Source organism: Diabrotica undecimpunctata, chromosome 5 (assembly GCF_040954645.1).
Source record: "Diabrotica undecimpunctata isolate CICGRU chromosome 5, icDiaUnde3, whole genome shotgun sequence".
NCBI classification, from domain to species: Eukaryota; Metazoa; Arthropoda; class Insecta; order Coleoptera; family Chrysomelidae; genus Diabrotica; species Diabrotica undecimpunctata.
This window is the reverse complement of record NC_092807.1, coordinates 11,914,166-11,933,990: the sequence shown is the minus strand read 5'-3', so window position 1 is coordinate 11,933,990 and position 19,825 is coordinate 11,914,166. Positions and strand designations below refer to the sequence as shown.

General features: G+C 33.7%; 1 protein-coding gene across 3 annotated transcripts in view; it reads left to right on the top strand.

Moving 5' to 3' along the window:
• Positions 1-18,885, top strand: part of dsb (scavenger receptor class B member debris buster) — a 346,326-nt gene extending 327,441 nt beyond the window's left edge. For all 3 annotated transcript variants that reach the window (XM_072531478.1, XM_072531477.1, XM_072531479.1), the window contains exons 5-12: positions 2,776-2,914; positions 6,756-6,959; positions 9,063-9,318; positions 10,713-10,850; positions 13,389-13,507; positions 13,787-13,912; positions 13,992-14,169; positions 18,335-18,885. In XM_072531478.1, coding sequence (XP_072387579.1) covers positions 2,776-2,914; positions 6,756-6,959; positions 9,063-9,318; positions 10,713-10,850; positions 13,389-13,507; positions 13,787-13,912; positions 13,992-14,169; positions 18,335-18,465 — 1,291 coding nt within the window. In that variant the 3' untranslated portion in view covers positions 18,466-18,885. The remainder of the gene's footprint in view (positions 1-2,775; positions 2,915-6,755; positions 6,960-9,062; positions 9,319-10,712; positions 10,851-13,388; positions 13,508-13,786; positions 13,913-13,991; positions 14,170-18,334) is intronic.
• The last annotated feature ends 940 nt before the right edge of the window (positions 18,886-19,825 follow it).

Below are 19,825 nucleotides of genomic sequence, written 5' to 3'. Positions count from 1 at the left end.
AGAAAAAAGTACTAAACAATTGAATATTCCTGCGGATAGAGACGGAGGATTTGATGACAATAAAAATTTAAGATTATTAAAAACTATTTGCGATCCTTAATGAAGCAAGATAGACTTTCTGCTTTAGCAATGTTATCTATGGAACATGAAGTGTGTGCGACATTGGACATTAAAGATATTGTCAAAAAGTTTTCCGAGACGAAAGCCCGAAAAGTGCGTTTTTAGTTTTTTTATGTGTTTATGTTTCTATTCACGGTTTATTTTAATTAAATGGACGTTTAAATAAGGATATTAGGATATACATATTCTGGACGTTGAATCATGGTTATTAAATTAGGATAAAGGACATTTAAATTAGGATAGTAGGATGGGATATTAGGATATTAGGATATACATTAAGATATACATTAGAATAATATATGGACGTTGGATCATGGAGATTAGTCTAAATGTTCAAGTAAGTATTTATCTATTTAAAAATTATTATTGTTATATTATGCATCTTTTGCACATTTCTTTAAATAATAGTACATATGTATGTCTAAAGTGTTGGAAGGGGGGCGGCAAATATTAAGTTGCATACGGGCGGCCAATACCTTAGCGGCGGCCCTGCAGCCTTGCGCCTATCGAACCTGTACAGTGCACTAAAAGTCACTCAAAATGACAAAAGTCTAACCAGAGAACTACGAACACAGAGAAGAGACAGTCCTTTGAAATTTCTTGGTCAAGCCGCGAATGACATTATCACAACCAGGAGAACTGAGAAAACAGTAAACTAAAGTATCTACACTAGAGACAAAGCACTAATAGTCAATGGGCATATCACAAAATATAAATTCTTAAATAAAATTAAGCATGTATGTTTGGGCTGAGAAAAAATACAATATGACTAATCAATATGGGTATATTTGTTTAAGTATTATTGATTGTGTTAACAAATTATGTTTATATTTAAAGTATGTTTATTTCATTTTTGTAACCAAACAGCCCAATTCAAAAATGGATAAGCTTTACGTCAGATATTTGGAGTAATCCTGCTAAAACCTGTTCTCTTTTGAGTTTTACAGCTCACTTTGTTCATGGTTCAAAACGTCTTAAAGTTATATTAGGCGCTAGTGTGCTTAATGATGACCACACTAGTATGTTTATTGCAAGTAAACTTAATGAAATAATTAAAAATTTTAAAATAGAAAACAAAATTCATATAGCTGTAACTGATAACGCAGCAAATATGGTCGCGGCTATTCGTATTACACAATTTACATCTCTAAGATGTGTGGTTCACTCATTACAATTTGTAATTCATGATTCTTTATTAAAACAGGAATTAATCGAAAACACAATTAAAAAATGTCGTAAAATTGTGGGACATTTTAAAAGGAGTGAACAAGCATGCAGGTACCTGAGGCAGTTTCAACAAACTTGCAATTTGCCACAGCATATGTTAATTCAGGATGTGGAAACAAGATGGAATAGCACTTACCTAATGTTGGAGCGGCTATTCAAACAGAAAGTTGCAATAAATTTTTATATGGCTGAACGTGGTGGTATTGAAGTTCTCAGTTCAACAGAATGGGAATTGATCAACAATTTAATTTCAGTTTTAACTTGTTTTTACCAAGCGACGCTAGATCTTTCAGCCGATTCTGCTTGCGTATCATTAGTTATCCCACTAATAAAAATGCTAAATGGTAAAGTTTCTGCGAAAGAGCAGGACTCTGAGGAGATAAGTTTATTTAAGCTACGACTTCGTGAATCATTAATTAAAAGATTCGCTAATATTACAAATTTGCCAGAATTGTCAATTGCGACTCTCCTAGATCCTCGCTTTAAATCAAAATATTTGACAGACGAGGAAGTAATTACATGTAAAGCAAGTATTTTAAAATTTTTACGTGAATCTGATAGCTCTAAGTTTAGTTATACAAATAAAGTTCCTATGGCTATCGCTTCAACATCATCATCTAAAACTACACATGTAGTAGATCTGGAAAACAATAGTCTTTGGAATTCACATGATACTTTTGTCACAGCCGTTCTAGATACAACAAAAGAAATTCATAACGACAACGATCCCAATGCAGATTACCTAGATTCGTATTTACGAGAGGCTTTGCTTTTAAGAAGTGCCGACATATTTCATTATTGGGAACCAAGTCCCTATATTTCTTTAAAAACTGCAGCCAAAAAATTTCTATCGGCACCACCAACGAGTGTACCTAGTGAGCAGTTATTCAGCTCTGCTTGGCAACTATACGCTGACAGAAGAACTAATTTGTTGGGAGAAAACGCTGACAAGCTTCTTTTTCTTACGTATAATATTAGGATGTTTGATTTCGAATATTAACTACCAGATCCAGTAATCAGAAATACTCACTTGCTTTAATGTTTTTTAATGTTATTTATTTTTATTATCGCTTCTATTACCAAATATTGTATAAATATTTGACTTTTTTATCTTATAATTTCATATTTTTGTTTATCACTTATCAGTTAATAAAAATATAATGCACATTATTTAAATTATTAACATATAATAGGTATATTTTTAGTCATCTTCGGCTTCGGCTTCGGCCGAAGGTATCCTACAGGCCGAACTTCGGCATCGGCTTCGGCTTCGTCCAAAAAAATCACATTCGGTCGGTCTCTAGTGTCATGACTGAAAAATAGGCCCGGAATTACAACGTTGCCTAGGACCCGGCCGAAATATTACTTTTACCTTTATTTTTAATTTATATATTAAATATTCATCCTTAATTCTATATTTTTTTACAGGGAGGAGATGGAGAAAGTCAATATCCAATTCCATGATAATGGCACAGTGTCATTTCAGCACAAGAAAATTTTACAATTCGTTCCTGAGCTGTCTGTAAATAAGAATCAAAAAATTACAGTCCCAAATATTCCACTATTAGTAAGTATCGGTAAAAAATAGGTGTTTAATAAAAAATTATAAATTTTTAATTTATTCATAAAGTATTATGTATAAGGTGCTTATGAAGTGCCACATCTGGTATAGGATCACTCCTTTGTGATTGTGATACTTGCTTGTGACTCGAAATGTTCCATGACTGTTTTGCATAAATTTTGAAGTTCATTATTTTTTAACATTTGCCAGTCTATTTGCTTTTTGTACTTGATCTCTCACTTCTTTGTTCAGGTCTCCATAGCTAGACAGTGTAATTCCCAGGTATTTTATTTACATTTTTTGACTTCTTCTTTACGATTCTAATGCATCAATACTATTGTTTTATTTTTCTGAGATAAGATTGTCATATTAAATTCTTTTGCTCTTATGTTAAATCTGTGGACCAGTCTTTGCAGACTATCTTCATCTTGCTCTATCAATGTTGCGTCGTATGCGTAACAGAGTATTTTTATTTCTTTGTTTCCGATTCTGTATCTTCTTCCTTTGTTAACGCTTTTGATGATTTCATCCATGATCAAATTGAAGAGCATGGGGCTCAATGAATCCCCTTGTCTTATTCCGCTGCCTATTTCTATAGGTTCTGTAAGTTGTCCATCTATTCCAATTTCCATTTTGTTGTTTTGTTTGACGTTTTCGATAGTTTTTATAATATTTAGGGGAACTTCTCTATTATACAGAAGATGGATTACATATTTGAGTCTTACTCTGTCAAACGCATTCTTTAGGTAAATCAGACACAGAAATGCTGGTTTATTATACTCTAGTGATTTCTCAGTAATTTGCTTTATAACGAGTATTGCATCTGTACAATCTTCCACTACAAAAACCCTGTTGCTCATCTGTTAAATTTATTCTCTGATTTATTAGCCCTTGTAAAATTTTAGTTGTAAGTTTTAGCGTAGTATTTAACAAGTTTATACCTTTGTAGTTATCTGGCTGTTTTTGATCTCCTTTTTTGAACAATGGAATTACTTCGATCGTTCTCCATTCTTCCGGTATTTTATTGTGTTTTATAATTTTATTAATTAATGTCGTTAACTGTTCTGCCATTGCTGCTCCACAATATTTCAGTAATTTGTTTGGTATCCCGTCTTTATCTGCTGCTTTTCTGTTCTTCAGGTTTTTTCGAACTTCCTGTACATTTATATTAAGTTCTTCATTTGTGGTAATTTCTGGTGTTTCCGATTCTAGCGTTGTTTGTTCTTCCTCTGCATAGAGCCTTTTTAGGTAGTCAATCCACGTATACTTTTCTGTGTTTTGGTTTTATTAGTTCATCTTCGTTCTTTGACCTCTTATGAAGCGCCATATTTCCTTTTGCAGACCGTAAAAATCATGTTCCCTTTCTTTCTAAGAGCGTTCACAGTGATCATTTTTCTTAGAAGTGCATGTGTTTCGTTTCTAATTGTCTTTTAATTATGGTATGCCTTTTGTGTTTTAGTTGACATGTATTTCAGGTAATTAAGCTTTTCTTCTCTTTACATTTTTCCTTCACTTCTGTACAAAACCAGTTCTTCGATTTGGGAACGATTTATTTTTATTTATATTTCTTTCAATAAGAACTTCCTTGGCCGAGGCTAAGATATTAGACTTAATTTTTGCCCAGCTTTCTTCGACTCCATCACTTTCTGTGATTTATGTGTTTCTGCTTTTTAGGTTATTCTTTTTTGGAATAGGTATCTTGTGGAGTCATCCTGTAAGCTTTCGATTTTTTGTATATCCTTGTGTTTTTTTTATCACATATATGTGTTTTCATGCGGATTTTGCACAATACAATTTATAATCGCTTAATATTTCTGCTAATATTAGTGCTCTTACATCCAAGATTTGAGAGGTTTGTAACTCTTTATTCGACAGAATATAGTCTATCATTAGTCTTTGTCCTGTACTGTTTTTAAAAGTGTATTTGTATTGTTCTTTGTTAGGGAAATATGTATTATTAAGACGTATTTCGTTTATGCTGCAGAGGTCTATCAGGAGGTCTCCGTTTTCATTTCTGATATATTCGTTATATCGCTCTTTTATTCCTGGAACTATATTATTGCCAGCGAGGGCGTTAAAGTCACCCGTAATGATTATATATTCATCATTTGGGGTCTCGTTTATTACAGTCCGAAGGTGTTTGTAGAAGTTTTCCCTTATCGTGGTATTTCTGTTGTTCTCTGGTACATAGATTGCTATCACATTCAGAGGTTAGACATCCAGTTTAACTTTTACACTTACTATTCTTTCAGAGGTATATTTACGTTCTTGTGCTTGGTGTAAAAATTTTCCATATTCCAATAATGTTATAATTCCAATATAAAATATGAAATTACACACACTATATATTTTTAAATGTTTTTTATTACCATATATGACCATTAAATTCTCAGCGACATTCTCAAGAGCGATGTTTCACATTCACGTTGAGCAGTTTTTTAAAAGGTAACCAAGGTGTCCAAGTCGCCCAAAATTCATACAATTTTTCTAAATTTGTTGACTAATGTATTCGCATTTAGTGATAGTATATCACTTTTATTACTACGTAATGTATTTTAATGTGGAAAAATTACACACTGAACTATCAATCCAGCTTTTTTTAATAGAACTATTCAATAAAAATGTGTTTTTCCGTTTAGCAGTCCAGTTTTAATAACCTTCAACTGTAATTTGCTGTCACGCAATTTTTTTTGTTGCAAGAATAAATCACGCTCGATACACGATCTTTGAATGAATTTTTGAATACTTATATTTTTTGTATCAAGCTAAAAACATGAGAATAACAAATGTTCATGGTCACTTCTTTTAGGTACATAGGGTATACAGTCGTATTCAGTCGTTCTTCACATCTCCTTACCAATAACTTATTGGATTAGTTACAAATGACCTATTTTACTTTTAATTTTTGATTGGTCTGGTTATTTTCTTCTTTAGATTCCATATCCTCACTGGAGTTTGGGTATTAAGACAAGCTTGATCCTATTTACAGCTGCTGTAAATAATTGGTTTGTTGTAGTTTCTCAAGTGTTTCTTCATTCTTTTTCTAGCTTTTGTTTTAACTCTTACAACGATTTATAGTAACGCATATTTAGGTGTCACACAACTAAGATATTCATATTTTTTTCCTTTTTAAGACTGTTTTTTTTTTCCTGTAGAAAATGTTTTAAAATTTTGTGAACTAACTTCCAACTAAATCTAACTTCGTTAATTTGCTTTGTGAAAAATCAAAAAAATATATTAAGAGAAAATTAATAGAAAGAAAATACTACTACTAGCAAGTCGAGTATACATCATTTATGTTTTAAAATAACGTACATATAAAATCAAAGTTGGGTGTTAATATTGAGAGTAAACTAAACATAAGACCAAATACTTACCATGTCGGAATAGTATCATTAGGTTATTTTCCCGGATTTTTCCCCATGATTTACTATGGGATCACTAACGTGAGAATGTTATTGTCATCATTTGATGATTGTGTGATTTCTGTGATTTTTCTGACCTGTATACTTAATGTAAAGTTGATTTCATGTAATCGAATCAACTATCAATAAAGTCATCCCAGGAACGCCACTCAAAAATATTGACAATATTATAAAATCGTCTACTGTAAAATGTATATTATATGTCTGAATTGTCAATATGAATGAGTCAGATAAAATTAAATTATAAAAAAATTCGTTTAATTTATTAATATTTTGTTTTTTGGGAACGATTTCCGAAGTGGAAATCTAAATGTCAAAATAAACTTATTTTAAAGTAAAATTTATTCTCAATATTAATACTAAATTTCATTAAGATGCCACAAGAAAATAGCTTCACAACAATGTTTTCTTTTTAATTTTAGACTTTATCGACAATGTCCAACAACCTAGGCTACTTTGTCCAGAAAGGTATATCAGTGATGCTAAGCATTGGTAGTTACAAACCTTTTATCAGTATTACTGCAGATGAACTTGTTTTTGGTTACGACGACAAATTGGTTTCTTTGGCTCATCAGTTTTATCCGAAGTACAAAAGACCGGCAGAGAAAATGGGACTGTTAATTAATGTAAGTGCTAATGTACATTTTAAATATATAACTTAAAATACTTGCTGGGTAAAGATCATACTGTTACGTTTTTTTTATTCAGAAATTAAGTCAAGCACACGTGGTTTGCTTGACTTAATTTTAACTTTATTTTAACTACAAAAAACTAACTTAAACTACAAATATCATATATTCTAATTACAATAATAATTATCGCTTACAATTCACGTAGATATCGCTTACAAAACAATTCGCTGATACTAATCATCAGAGGTCGCCTCAGCAGGCTTATACAATTAGAACATCGATTAAAGAAATAGCATCACCGAAGACGAAAACGATAGTGACAGCGCGTAGAATATTTTTGGCAGTGAAAAGATCATTCTCGACATTCCTTAAGCACAGGACCGTATTCAGGGGTGACACAACAATATATTGAATAAACCTTAATAATTTTGAGAACTTTTGCAATCAGAATGAGACAGTGAGGACCCAAGAAAAAACAAAAGTGCATAACTAATCAAATTATTATATCTTATGGAGAAACGAAAACAGTATAAACATAATCTAGGTTGGGAATACAAAAAAGTAAACAATGAAAGAAGGAAAATAAGAGTTTCTTTTAAAGTGCTATGGAAACTATGATCAGAAACGCGATACATTTCATCTTCACAAAAAGGCCCAAAAAGCAGAAGGGCGTGAAAGACAAATGGCATGTAATGTTTCAGATGATAATGGATATTTTATATTATTTGGTAATCAAAAAAAATTTATAAACATTATTAAAACAACTAATAAAAGGAAAAATCCCTGTGGTCGGCTATATATTATAGTTTAAATAAACTTACAGTGAGGTGAAAAACTTCCACTGTAAAATGGTATATATTAAAAAATATTTTAATAAAAAATGGAATTTTCCAAACGTATTATGATTGCAACAAAACGTTTTTCGTCTTATTAGAGCATCATCAGTGAAAATATAGTTAAAATTAGCCACTTGAAAATGTGTAATAACCTTTAGATTATATTTTATTTTGAATTATGAATAGGCTAGGTTCAAAACTATTCAAAATAAACTTAGAGAAAGCTTTGACTACATGGAAAAGAAAATGGGAAGGCATGGGAGTACCGGTACGAAACGAATACCTATACTCGTTAAGCTTTGCAGACGATCAGGTAGTGATTGCACAAGACCAAGAAGACCTCAGTTACATGATAAAGAAACTACAAGAAGAATACCAAGGCTAGCCTATATATTAACCTCGCGAAAACAGAGTACCTATCTACAAGTGAAGAAGATATAGAAGATCTACAGATTGACGACAACGTAACAATCAACGGAAAGGATAGCTTCAAATATTGGGGGTTTATAATCACGAAACAAGGAACAACGGAGGAAGAAATTAAGCAAACATTAGGACAAACAAGAACAGCAATCCAACAACTTAACTCAATATGACGGGATGGACAGCTAAATATGAAGACAAAAACACAAATTACGAAAAACACATAATCACACGAAAAACATTAGTGCGAAGTATTATGACGTATGGGGCTGAAAATTTGATTATAAACAAGAAAAACAGCAGTAAGATAGTAGCAAAAAAGATGGAATGCCTGCGAAGATGCTGCAGAGTAAAAAGAATGGATAGGAGAAGTAATGACGAAATAAAGCAAAGAACATCAAAAGAAACAGACATATTTAAGTTCTATAACTTATATAGAACAAAAAAGACTAAAGTGGTATGGACATGTAAGAAGAACTAGCGACGGTAGATGAATAAAGAAAATAACCGTGGAGCGAATGGAGCCCCATAGGAAGGAGGAAAAGAGGACGACCCCGAAGATCCATGACCTTACGCCATGAGTAAGAGAGGCCTAAACGATGGAGAATGGGACAACAAAGGGAGATAGAAACGGTTAAGCGAGGGAAGGCAGTGAATACTGTAGAATCCCTGAATATATATTATATTTTAAATATTTTAACATTAAGGGATTTTAACATTAACATAGAATAGTTATTTCCATAGCAGTAAAAAATACATAGAATAGTTATTTCATGATAACCGACCCATGCATTTATAGTATTTAAGTATGTTACAGTAATTTGTATTTTATTTTTAGCGTAACGGTACTCTGCCAGAAGTTCACAATATTTATACGGGTACAACAGGGATGCACGAATTTGGAATAATCGACAAACTTAACGGGAAAAATAGTCTAACGTACTGGGAAGACGCCCCTTGTAACGATTTACGATCCAGTGAGGGGTCTTTCTTTCCACCGAGATATTATACGAACGAAGATATTGTTTACCTTTACGATAAAGATATCTGCAGAACTCTTCCTTTGAAGTACAGAAAAGCTGTTTCCAAGCATGGTAAGTGGTAAAAGTAAATTAGATAAGGTAAATTTAAACAAATGTTTACTGATTTGGCACTTAAAACGTTGGTATTTTACAAAATATTGTACCCACATAAAAAACAAAAAATTATATTTTTCATTTACATTTAGAAAATAATAAAAAGGTACTGTGGCTTACTAAAACTGTCGTCCGATGCTTAATCAGAATGTAACATTATGAGCTTCATGACTGTATAGCCCGATCTGAATCCCGCGTTGCTACTGGGCAGGACTTGAAACTCCCACCTCTACACTAAACCCAACACTATTAAAGACAGTGGCTGAGAAATAGAAAATCCACAAGTGACCTACAAAAACAGGATAAAATGAAGCACTTTTGAAAGAATAGTCAGAGAAAACATATTAAATATTTCATAAATAAACAGAGACAAAGAATTTTACCAAAAAGTAGTACTACAACTGAAGACACTAACCACTAGAGGTGGAGATTCAAGAATATTATTGTTGAAGATGTTTTGGAGTGGATCAACTTTGAAAAGGAGCTACACAACGAGGTTTTGAACGGCGACGAAATCGCCGAGTGTGTCATTCGCCAAGAAAATGAAAAGGATAACTACACAGATGTTTCTGAGAATGAAGAGGAAGATGAAGAAAATAAAATGAGCCACGCTGAAGGCAAAGCAGCTTTGCAACTGGCAGCTTACCTACGTCGAACAGCAAAAAGAAGCAACTGCCATCGATGTAATGATTATTAAAAAGTGGCGTGGCTTTGCCCATCAAAAATCATTAGAAAAGAAAATTCAAAAAAAAATTACTGACTTTTTTAAGTGTTTAAGAAGCCAAACAACTAATGTGCAATAACATTTTTAAATTTGATTACGCCTGGAGTTCCGTAAGTATTGTTTTATAGTATTTTTGTAACGGTCTATCTTTTCATATGTGTTAAATATATGTCAGACTATTCCTCTATGTTGTCTTCTACTTAATGTACAAGTTTTTTGTTTTTGCTAAATCCATACAAACAATAAATGGGCATTTTTTAGATAAGCATCGGTTAGTTCGGCCACTTTTAAGTTCGGCCTAGGGTCCGGTCCCGAGGTGGCCGAACTTACGCGAGTGTACTGTAATTTGGAAAGCGTGAAAATTCTACGAAAGGATAAAAAATTGTCAATCTCCCTCCCACATAGAGATCAAGGTATAGTTTATTCAACTGAAGAAGAAATTACAACTAATTCTCTGACAAAGAATCATGTATAAACACAATAAAATTAATAGATAAAAATTATCGTTATTTAATCTTTTCAAAAACATTGTTATTCACCTGTGATATTCATTAAGGCGTATAATTTGTTTTTAACTTATCTTACATCGTGATTATTTGACTAGACTAACATTAAAACTTATTTTTAGGTATCACGGCCGGCTTGTATACTCCACCGGAAAATATATTTGAATCTGTCGATAAGAACTCCGACAATAAATGTTATTGCCCAGGAAACGAATTTTGTCCTCCTAAGGGATTGCAGAATATCAGTCCTTGTCAATTCGGTAAGCATTTTCAAATATTTATGACATTTTAAATAATATTGTTAGAAATAAATAAACGCATTAAAGATAACAACTTAGCAAAGGTTTAGGAGCTATTTAACAGCATTAACAAATGACATATCATACCGAAACAATGGCTAATAAATACAATAATTTTACGTTTTTGTGTCCAGAAAACCATAGTTTCTAAGCCTAATAGTGGACTGTGTCCTCTACTAGTTGGTTGCCTGTCCATAAGTCCTCGAGAGTGCATCTATACGGGCAGTTTGAGCAGGCTAGTAGATATATCATGTTCTGCATTGCTCTGTAGTCACACTGGTCATCATTCCCGTTTAGCAGACCCCATTTAATAAGATTTGACTTAATCGGTCCTTAAACCAAGGGGCCTTAAACCATAGGGCCAACATTGACCAGAAGGAGATCAGAATTATTCAGAATCTATACTGGAACCAAATGGCAAAGGTGAGGATTGATCAAGACCAATATACGGATGAATTTGAAATCCGGAAAGGTGTTCGCCAAGGCTGCATACTCTCTCCGATGCTTTTTAATTTATATGTTGAAAATATATTTGCAGAAGCATTAGAAGACACGGAATTAGGCATTAAGGTGAACGGCATACCAATTAGCAACCTACGCTATGCGGACGACACAGTGATTATAACTGATAATTTGGAAAATCAGCAGTTATTACTTGATAGGGTGAATAGCATAGGTAAAAAATATGGCCTCAAAATCAACATTTTGAAAACGAAATATATGGTCATTAGCAGAAACCCTCCAGAAAACCCGATAATATGCTTAGGTGACGATCGCATAAAACGCGTGAAAACTTTTAAATACCTTGGCACCACAATCAATGACCAATCGGATCCACAACAAGAAATAAAAACCCGAATACAAATGGCAAGACAAGCTTTTTGTGAAATTCAGACCGCTCCTATGTAATCAAAACCTAAATTTCGAAATACGCTACAGAATGGTCAAGTGCTACATATGGTCCATCTTGCTTTATGGCATGGAAACGTGGACTTTGCAAAAAACATATATCAACAAACTTGAAGCATTTGAAATGTGGTCATTGAGAAGAATGATGCGCAAACCTTGGGTGGATAGAGTTCGAAACGATGACGTCCTTAAGAGAGCCGGTGTGGAAAGAGAACTCTTTGAATTAATTAAAAAACGCAAGATTGGTTACCTTGGGCACATATTGAGAGGAGCAAAATATAAAATACCACAGTTAATCCTACAAGGAAAGATCGAAGGTAGGAGAGGAGCCAGCTGCAAACAATTATCCTGGTTAAGGAATATTAAAGAATGGACAGGAATACACAATACAGGCGAGCTGTGTCAAGCCGCCAAGAACAGAATTCTAGTAATGAGATAGTCGCCTACGCACTTTGGTGTATGGCATGTTAAGAAGAAGAAGGTCCTTAAACGTCGATTCTTAAACGGTTCAGCATGCGTCACATTCACCAGTCGTTTGAAATCCCGCTTTGTGGAGTTTCTGTTAGTAGATACTAGGTGATGGTTTGTCTAACAGGGCATTAGGAAACGCTTTTTTGATTTCAGTCTGCCCTGATACAGTTCGTGGCCAAAAAGGGGGTTGGAGTTTTCGAAGGTTTGGTTAGATATTTCGGTGAACTCATGAGGTTCTCCGAGGGGCCTGAAGTTTTGATAGAGGTCTCATACAGCTGGTTATGAGTCTTGCAAGTTTCGTTAAGGCTGATATTTACTTTCTGTTATTTACTTTCTTATGTTAATGGGCGTGTTAATTGGTTTAGCGAATTTTCTTTATAATAATTGGACATCAAATTCAGAGCAGCTTCCAATGTTTGTTCGACCTTTTCACGCTGGAACCTTGGCTGTGACGCCTAGGTTGTCTGCGTATAAGAAGTTTCCAGTCAAAGTTGCCGTTGGTTGATTATTGTATATAATTTGAAAAGTAAAGGTGCTAGTACGCTACCCTGAGCCAAAAGATTGCTTTGGGTTTGCCAGTGACTTTTTTTCCTCAAGACTTACGCAGAATCGTCTATTTTGCACTAGTAATTCCACAATTTTGACGAGTTAGTAGTCCTCAAGAATAAAAAAGTAGACTTTTTTTAGCAGGTTTCTGTACAAAAGACATCCGAATAATGATCAATATTTACTATGAACAAGAAGCTACAATGAAAATAAATAGCTCTGTATCAGATAAAATAAGGATGATGATAATATCATGTCATGATCAATATCCAATATACATTTTGCGATTTTCTACTGAGAGGTATGTTGCCTTCGGATACAGACGTTGTTCCGGTCGCATTCAGGTTTTTTTTAGCACTCACATGGCCGGTCCTTTAGTATTTTGTACCTGCTGCTCTTCTGGCATGTTTATCAGCTCTGCCACAGCCGCCGTCTATTCCTCAGGGATCTGGAATCCATACCGCGTGACACTGTTATGTTCGGCCAGTTTATCGAATACCTCTCAGTATTGCCACACTAGCCTAAAATATAATGGGAGCTAAATTAATAGTATTTTTTTATGATTTGTTTTAGATTCGCCAGTATACATTTCTTTCCCTCATTTTTTGGATGCGGATTCTAGCTTATCAGAGCCATTCGAAGGACTTACGCCAAATAGAGATAAACATGAATCATATTTTAAAATTCAACAGGTAAGTAAAACCCAAACTTGCCCAAATTTAATACAGTAAAAGATAAATCATAGAAACAATATTAAGACATTACTTTTTAATAAGGCTTTAATGTTATGTTTACCTGTTTAATACATCTTCCAAAATTAAGTTCAGGGTAAACCACAATCGAAAAGCATTCCTTAAGAAAGAAAATGCATGTTTAGATTTTAGGCATAGGTTTTTTTCTTTATTATAATAAATACAGTATTTTGAATATATTATGAACGTGCGAGAGTTAATAATTATTCTGGTTTTCAGAAACTTGGAGTGCCACTAGAAGGCCAAATCAGAGTACAATTGAATCTCAAAGTAGATCAAGCTCCTTACGTCACGTTAGTTAAAGATTTTCCAAGTATAATTTTTCCAATTATGTGGCTAGAAGAGGTAAAATGCTTTGTTTTATATGTATATATTATATATTTTCTTCTGTTTGTGGTAATTACAATGTGGTACTGTTTTTTAGGGTATAGAGGATTTAACACCATCTATCAGAAGATGGGTATACTTAGCCACGACATTCGCTGACGTAGCTTGTCCGTTGATGACGTACGGATTTATTTTTATCGGCACTTGTATAATTTTGGGAGTTTTCGTGAACGCATACAAATCTTTGGTGTTTACTAAAGAAACCATTGAAATTGGTAAGCTAATAAGTCAACTTTTATCTGGTCTTTAAAATAATCTCTCGTTAGAATTTAACATCAGAATTAGAAACCTAACCTTCAACCTATATATTTATATATATATATATATATATATATATATACTAAGGTACACTCGAAGAGTGGTGGGTTTTTCGGTCAAAGTGGAGAAATAAAAGACAAAGAAGGTGGCTACTTCATCTATTTATTGAAGACGTTTCGCTTTCTGCTCAGAAAGCATCATCAGTTCATCTAAAAAGAACAATATGAAACCAAACATCCATAGAGAAGTTACAATAAAAGTGTGTTACCTTACAAAGACATGTAGCAGTCAAAGATGTTAAAAATATGAAAAAGCTTACGAAACTGGACATTTAGAGTAAAGTTGTATAAATCAATTAATTGAAACTTGGTATTAAAGCTTTAAGCTGCAGGCTAAATAGACTGGGACATCCGATTAATCGAAGGGAATCCCTACAATTACTTAAGAATATTCTGATTGAGAATTCCTATCCATCCTCCCTTATTAATAAATACCTTTTCGTTCAAAGCTATGGTTCTTCTTTAAATGACATACCCAATGGTGACCAACTTAGAATAATATCAAATAATTCAATTAACAACACTGTTCTGCCTAATACTGTACTTGGGAATCCAACTACCCATTACTCATCGTTACCTTATTTTCCTCAAGTTACTGAGAAACTCGTTAAACTGTACAAACATAACAACGTACCGGTTAAAATTGCAATTAAGAATGCTAAGACTGTCAGGAATTTGTTTTCTAAAACTAAAACACCTCTGTCCCTTCTGAAACAAGTTAATGTAATATATCATATACCTTGTGCTGAGTGTGACTCATGTTACATCGGTCAGACAGGGAGATCACTGAGAGGACGTCTTACGACACACCGCAGTGATATTAATTTATCTAAACATACTTGTGCTCTTGCCCAACATGCTATTAGCACTAAGCACGAAGTAAACTTTAATGAAGTTAAAATTCTTGGCACTGAACGTAATCTCGTTAAAAGGCAGTTTTTAGAAATGTGTTCAATATTAAAACATCCTAATACCCTTAATAAGAGAACCGACATTAGTAATTTGAGCCAAATTTATCATGCATTAATTTTGCAGAATTAGGCCTGATATGTTGTTTACTCAAATTTTGTCGCACAATGGGTTTTTTCTTATCATATTTTCATATAATAAATTTAAATAAAAATAAAATAAAATAAATTATTCTTTCTTAAACTTAGATTCATCAACTTACATTTTATTAACTATTTGTCAATATCACTTTTACATAATTAAGTAATTGTTCTTTTTGATGAACTTGGTTGTTAAAATTTTAAACTGAAATTGATTCATAGAATCTTTTTCATTACGGTCCGAAATGATTTGAACCTTTGGACTGTGGAAGTTGTATTAATCTTCACCTGTTGTCTGGCTAACCAGTGACGTCATATTATTATAATATATGATATTTTGTTTGACTTCGCATGCTTTGTTCTTTGTTGACAAATCAATCACTGTAGGATAAATGGTGATCTTAACCACCTTTTCCTTTCATTGTTTGATTTCTTAACGACAAGTTGTCAACCAAATTTATCACATTTTTTGAATATACCGCCCTATTACATAGAGGTTGGTATTTCGCCTTGCTGTTCTTGTCATTTTGACCTCAAGGCCATCTCTATTCAGGTTGTTTGCGTGGGTGTTAAACCTGTAAATTCATTTATCGGCGAGACTCAGTAAGCTTAAGGCTGGTAACTTCATTTTATCTTTACACTAAATTAATTTAAATAACTTATAATGTTACCTAAAGTTAAATTTAAAATCTAATTGATTAAATAAATTGTTGGAAGTGCTTTCTCATGATCTTTCTAGTTCTTTACACTTTAAAATAAATCTTAATGTTTTTTACTTAAGTTTTTATAATAACTTTTTTATATACATGTATGTTTATCACATGTTCTTTTGCTGTGCTAATTTTGTTAAATTGCAAACTATACCAAGTTTCAATTAATTGATTTATACAACTTTACTCTAAATGTCCAGTTTCGTAAGCTTTTTCATATTTTTAACATCTTTGACTGCTACATGTCTTTGTAAGGTAACACACTTTTATTGTAACTTCTCTATGGATGTTTGGTTTCATATTGTTCTTTTTAGATGAACTGATGATGCTTTCTGAGCAGAAAGCGAAACGTCTTCAATAAATAGATGAAGTAGCCACCTTCTTTGTCTTTTATTTCTCCACTTTGACCGAAAAACCCACCACTCTTCGAGTGTACCTTAGTTTATTTTGGATTGACGGTCGTACTCCTTTTCTCTATATATATATATATATATATATATATATATATATATATATATATATATATATACACTCGCGATCATAAAATCCGGGTCATCTTGAAAATTTCAAGTTTCTTAAATATGTTTGCCTCTGGTGCAGTAATAACCTTTTTTTTGGCTAATGTATTTTTTATTTGTCATCAATGTTTGGGTATGGGTTTGAATACGTTTTTTCAAATCGGGATTCAGGTCCGGAGACCTAGCTGGCTGGTAATTCCAACTTCGTCCAAGATCGTCCTACATACTGATCCTGGCAACGTGCGGTCGGATAAAAACGGCGTTTTCTCCAAGCCCTGCCATGTTGGACATAACATGTTCTTCCGGAATCTCCGTAATGTACTTTCGTGCAGTTAGGGACCCATTTTCGATGAAGGGTAACTCTGTGTGGAAGTCGGAAGATATACCTTCCCAAGCCATGACCGAGCCTCCACCAAATTGCATTCTTGGAGCAATGCAAGCTTGTGAAAATCGTTCACCGGTTCTCCTCCAAACTCTTACACGTCCATCGGATCCAGTTAGGCAGAAACGGGATTCATCTGAGAATAACACTTTGCTACAATCGTTAATTTCCCAATGCGCGTATTGTCGAGGAAAAGCTAGTCGTGCAACTCGAGGCACCCGGCGAAGTGGCGGTCCTCTAGCCATTACCCGAGAAGATAGTCAAGAAGAAGGAAGTCTTCTTCTGACTGTTGCAACACTAAAATTGCGATTTCGTACTTCCTCTAGACGATTTTGATGCATAACCGCAGTTGAGGTCCGGTTTCGTAAAGCCTGAAACACAAGGAAACGGTCATCTAGTGCCTTGGGCGTTCTTCTTCGTTCAGAGCCAGGTCGCCTGGTTAGCAAACTTGCCTTCTGAAAGCGTTGAAGCACTCGTTGAACCGTAGAAAGGCTTACGTCAACAGTTCTTGCGACTTGCCGTTGAGTGTGACCGCCTTCCACAAGTGCAACAATTTGTGCCGTTTCAACAACAGTCAAAGGCATTTTTGTCAAAAAATAAACACTAATGGTGGCAATAATAAACGTTTGTCCGTTGCATTTGAACAGAAAGTCGAAGTACAAACGAGACATTTAAAACAAGCGGAGTTACAGGTAGCGTTCATTTTGGGAAGTGTGCACTTTACCGCGAAATCGGCACTATTGGAATTCTTTGTTACAAAGGAAACCGCAACAATTCTCAGAAACATGCATTAGTTTGTATTTGTGTTATTATTATTTACGATAAAGCTCGTTAAAAATGAAATATCGGTGATTTTCAAGGTGAGCCGGATTTTATGATCGCGAGTGTATATATATATATATATATATATATATATATATATATATATATATATATATATATATATATATATGTTCCGAAAGATGTCTGGGTTTAGTACAATTAAACCAAGAGCTAAGATTAATACTATTACAAGAATTAATATTAAGCTCAACAGTCTTCCGGGTTAAACCGCCTCGATTATCATTGCGCAATGATACACGATGGGCTGACGATTTGAGAAGAAAAAATAAAAACTGGATGAGAGTGCCGCAGGATAAACGGGGTTGGAAACACGAGGAAGAGGCCTTTGTTCAGCAGTGGACTTGTGAGGCTGGATGATGATGATGATAATGACCAAAGGAACTGTTTCTTAAATACCTATTAACAATGCCTGCAGTTTCTTCCATAACTTTCTTCATGTCCGTAAATAAGTTTACATCGTAAGAAGTATAGCATTCTATTGATGAAATTTGATAGAAAAGTCTCGATAGATCGAATAATCAAATCTGTAAATTGTGTAATGTACGTTTTTTTTTATTTCAGGAATGAAGAAATTGCAAAGACGAGGCAGCGCATACCTTTACAATTCTTCTAACCGTTTCATCAACCGACGTGACACCTACACATTGCTCAAAGTGAACGAAGACGGAGATGAAGAAGTCATCGGCGCCTGACGATGACGTAGGCCATCGACAAATGAACTTGTTGTATATTTTATTTCTGTTTAGTATATCTCTGACTTGCCCAATATACTCCTCGCCTTCCTTACCTAAGTGCCTGGGAGTAGTAGGTATTTATATTATAGATACGGACAGACACGGTGGGTTGTGGTGAAGTTTAGTCCATTTTGTGACGTTAACCCAATTATGACATTCTATATCAGCCGAAAATTAGCCAAAATAGGTATTTAATAAAAAATTTTGGCGATATGTATACCTATTGTAACTTTGTTATTTGTAAATAACGATATTGTTGAATGTAAAAGGAAATAAAAAATGTATAAAAAGACCAACAAGACTATCCATTGCTCAATTTTAGAAATGTAATGTGATCAAATAGGTGCAACAAATTGCATTTTGTACATTTTATTATAAAATAAAATATATATTTATAATAAATAAGTTATTTTAATGCCAAATCTTATATGAGCATCATATAAGAAGGTAACCCCTCCTATAAAACATTATTTATCGACTACTCGGAAAATGGGTATGTTTATTTCACGGTTTCAGTGCTCCATTTTTTTCTAATACATGTACTAGATAGCGACAAAAAATGTATGTATGTTTCCCAAAACATATTGCATGATCCTAATATATTTATATATTCAGAAAGCACATTTTTGTACAGGTATTTAATTGGTTGTAATTGGCAGGAGGCAGAAGAATCCGATGATATCAAAATCAAACGTGGGGTCCGACGGGGATGTATACTATCACCCTTGCTGTTCAACATATCTCTGAGAAAAATTTTCAACAAGCAGTAGAAGATGTTGAAGACGGAATTCAAATTAACGAAGAATGTATCAATAACATCAGATACGCGGATGATACGGTTATATTCGCTGACAGTTATGAAGCTCTCCAAGAGTTAATGAATAGAATGACAGAAGTTAGTCAGAAAAATATGATGGATGATCTCTAAGAAGGAACAGCAAATTGAAAGAATCAGTGTGAATGGTCAACCAATATAAAGAGTAAAAACATACACCTACCTTGGTACAAACGTCATTGAAAATTGGGACCATTCCGTAGAAATAAAATCTAGGATAGAGAAAGCAAGATCTGCCTATCAAAAAATGGCTAAGCTATTCAAATGCCATGATTTATCAGTACCCATAAAAATCAGATTACTACAATGTTATATCTTTCCTATATACTGTTGTATGGAGTTGAGTCGTGGACTCTCACAGACGCTACCTATAAGAAAATTAGGGCTTTCGAAATGTGGCTTTATGGTCGAGTTCTGAAGATATCCTATATTGAAAACGTTACTAGCCAGGACGTTTTATTAAGAAATAAAAAAGGAAAAGAG